This window comes from Calidris pugnax, unplaced genomic scaffold (assembly GCF_001431845.1).
Source record: "Calidris pugnax isolate Ruff unplaced genomic scaffold, ASM143184v1 scaffold54, whole genome shotgun sequence".
NCBI classification, from domain to species: domain Eukaryota; kingdom Metazoa; phylum Chordata; class Aves; order Charadriiformes; family Scolopacidae; genus Calidris; species Calidris pugnax.
Genome location: NW_015090864.1, coordinates 1,686,678 through 1,689,318, shown reverse-complemented (window position 1 = coordinate 1,689,318; position 2,641 = coordinate 1,686,678). Strand labels below are relative to the sequence as shown.

The 2,641-nt window shown below is 54.9% G+C and overlaps 1 protein-coding gene across 2 annotated transcripts in view; it reads left to right on the top strand.

Annotated features, from left to right (window-relative positions):
• The window catches only part of MRPL55 (mitochondrial ribosomal protein L55), a 12,892-nt gene that overhangs the window by 1,077 nt on the left and 9,174 nt on the right, over positions 1-2,641 (top strand). The window contains exons 1-3 of one of the 2 annotated variants that reach the window (XM_014945165.1): positions 7-61; positions 1,159-1,333; positions 1,460-1,678. In XM_014945165.1, coding sequence (XP_014800651.1) covers positions 36-61; positions 1,159-1,333; positions 1,460-1,603 — 345 coding nt within the window. In that variant the 5' untranslated portion in view covers positions 7-35 and the 3' untranslated portion in view covers positions 1,604-1,678. Of the gene's footprint in view, positions 1-5; positions 62-1,158; positions 1,334-1,459; positions 1,679-2,641 lie in introns of those variants that run through there. The other variant, XM_014945166.1, reaches the window with a different exon arrangement.

Below are 2,641 nucleotides of genomic sequence, written 5' to 3'. Positions count from 1 at the left end.
GTGAGGGGGATCCCGCCTCGCTCGCCTGCTCTGAGATGGCAGCGCTGGGCCGGGTGCTGAGGTGAGGACGGTGGTGGCGGTGGCCATGGGAGAGTGGGGTCTTCTGTGGGGCTGGTGGGCGTCGTGAGGGGAGGGAGGTTTAATGGCGACCCCCTTTGCCTTCCACACACTAGTATAGGTTAGGGGTTGGCCTGCTGGAGAGTCCTGGTGGGCAACAGGTGGCCCGTGAGGCAGGAATATGCCCTTGTGGCCCAGAAAGCCAGTGGTCTCCTGGGGGATATTAAAAAGAGTGTGTTCAAAAGGCAGAGGGAGGTCATCTTCCTCCTCTGCTCTGCCCCATCTGGAGCACTGGGACCAGTTCTGGGCTCCCCCAGGTCCAGAAGGACAGGGAACTGCTGGAGAAGGTCCAGCGGAGGCTGTGAGGATGATGAGGGACTGGAGCATCTCTCTGCTGAGGAAAGGCTTGAGGGAGCTGGGGCTGTTCAGCCTGGAGAAGAGAAGATTGAGAGGGGATGTCATCAGTGCTGAGCAATAGCTAAAGGGTGGGTGTTGAGAGGATGGGACCAGGCTCTTCTCGGTGGTGACAGGACAAGGGCAACGGGGACAAACTAGAACATGGGACATTCCACCTGAACATCACAACTTTAGTTTGAGAGCGCCAGAGCCCTGGAAGAGGCTGCCCTGAGAGATTGTGGAGTCTCCTTCTGTGGAGACATTCCAAACCCGCCTGGAAGCGTTCCTGCCCAGCTCGCTCCAGGTGCTCCTACTTTGGCAGGAGAGTTGGAGGAGATGATCTTCAGAGGTCCCTCCCAACCCTAGCCATTCTGTGATTGATGTCTGGGTGTCAAGAGAATGGGGCCGATCTTTTTTTAGTAGTGCCCAGTGACAGGACAAGTGCAAACGGGCACAAACTTGACCATAAGAAGTTCCATCTAAACACGAGGAGGAACTTCTTGACTTTGAGGGTGGCAGAGCCCTGGAAGAGGCTGCCCAGGGAGGTGGTGGAGTCTCCATCTCTGGAGACATTCCAAACCCACCTGGACACCTTCCTGTGGGACCTGCTCTGGGTGGACCTGCTTTGGCAGGGGGTTGGAGGAGGTGATCTCCAGAGGTTCCTTCAAACTCCATATCATTCTGTGATTCTGTGTTCCCTACCAGTGCCCTCCGTCTCCCGGCCAGGCCAGTCACCACCTCCGTCCGGGCCAACTCCAACCGTGCTGCCATCTCCCACCTCCACCGCCAGCACTATGGCCGCCTCTACCCCGTCCTCCTGGTCAAGCTTGATGGCTCCACCGTCCGCCTGCGCTACAAGGAGCCCAAACGGATCCTCATGGTGAGGCCAGGAGCAGGGTTTTGGGTGGGATAGACCGGGTTGGGGGTCCCAACCGTGTCCTTTGGGGACACAAGCGAGGCCCAGGAGGCTGGAGGGATGTTGTTCACCCCATCGTATCCCCCTCAGCTGCCCCTGGACAGCAGCACCTTGCCCGAAGCCCAGCGCAAGGCCCGGCTGCGGCGGCAGTTCCCCAGCAAGCCCAAGGTTGGGGCGGAGGAGACCTTCGAGGGCATCGACCTGGGCACCTACCAGCGGTTCTGGAAGAAGTGAGGCTGCGGAATAACCTTTATATATAGTTTTAAAAAAAAAAAATAATAAATAAACGTTACGGTTTGAGAAAACCCATAAGAATCTAGTGTTGTTTAGAAAATTATTCTATCACCTGATGGCTCCTCCCCACCCAGAAAGGGGAGTTGGGGAACACAAACACAAGGGTTGAAATATAAATAGAATCATAGAATCATTTAGGTTGGAAAAGACCCTTGGGATCATTCATCCATCTGCCCCACTCTACAAAGTTCTCCCCTACACCATATCCCCCAACACCACATCTAAACGGCTCTTCAACTCATCCAAGGATGGCGACTCAACCACCTCCCTGGGCACTATTCCAGTGTCTGACCACTCTTTCTGTGAAAAACTCTTTCCTAATGTTCAGTTGTAGCTTGAAGCCATTCCCTCTTGTTCTATCGCTAAAGACCTGTGAGAAGAGGCCAGCACCAACCCCTCTATAGCGTCCTTTCAAGTAGTTGTAGAGAGTGATGAGGTCTCCCCTCAGCCTCCTCTTCCTCAAACTAAACAGTCCCAGCTCCTTCAATTGCTCTTTGTGTGATTTATTCTCCAGGTTCTTCACCAGCTTCGTTGCCCTTCTCTGCACCAGCTCCAGCACTTGTGATTCTATGAAAGGCTGAGGGACTTGGGTCTCTTCTCTTGGGACTTCTTGGGTCTGGAGAAGAGAAGGCTGAGGGGAGATCTGATCAATGCCTGTAAATACTTAAAGGGTGGGTGTCAGGAGGATGAGGCCAGTCTTTTTTCAGCGGTGCCCAGGGCCAGGACAAGAGGAAATGGGCACAAACGTGAACATGAGAAGTTCCACCTCAACATGAGGAGGAACTTGTTTGCTGTGAGGGTGGCAGAGCCCTGGAAGAGGCTGCCCGGGGAGGTGGTGGAGTCTCCTTCTCTGGAGACATTCAAACCCACCTGGACACGTTCCTGTGGGACCTGCTTTGGCAGGGGGTTGGAGGAGATGATCTCCAGAGGTCCCCACCCCATTCCCTCATTCTGTGACTGGGGCAGCCCTTAGGCCCT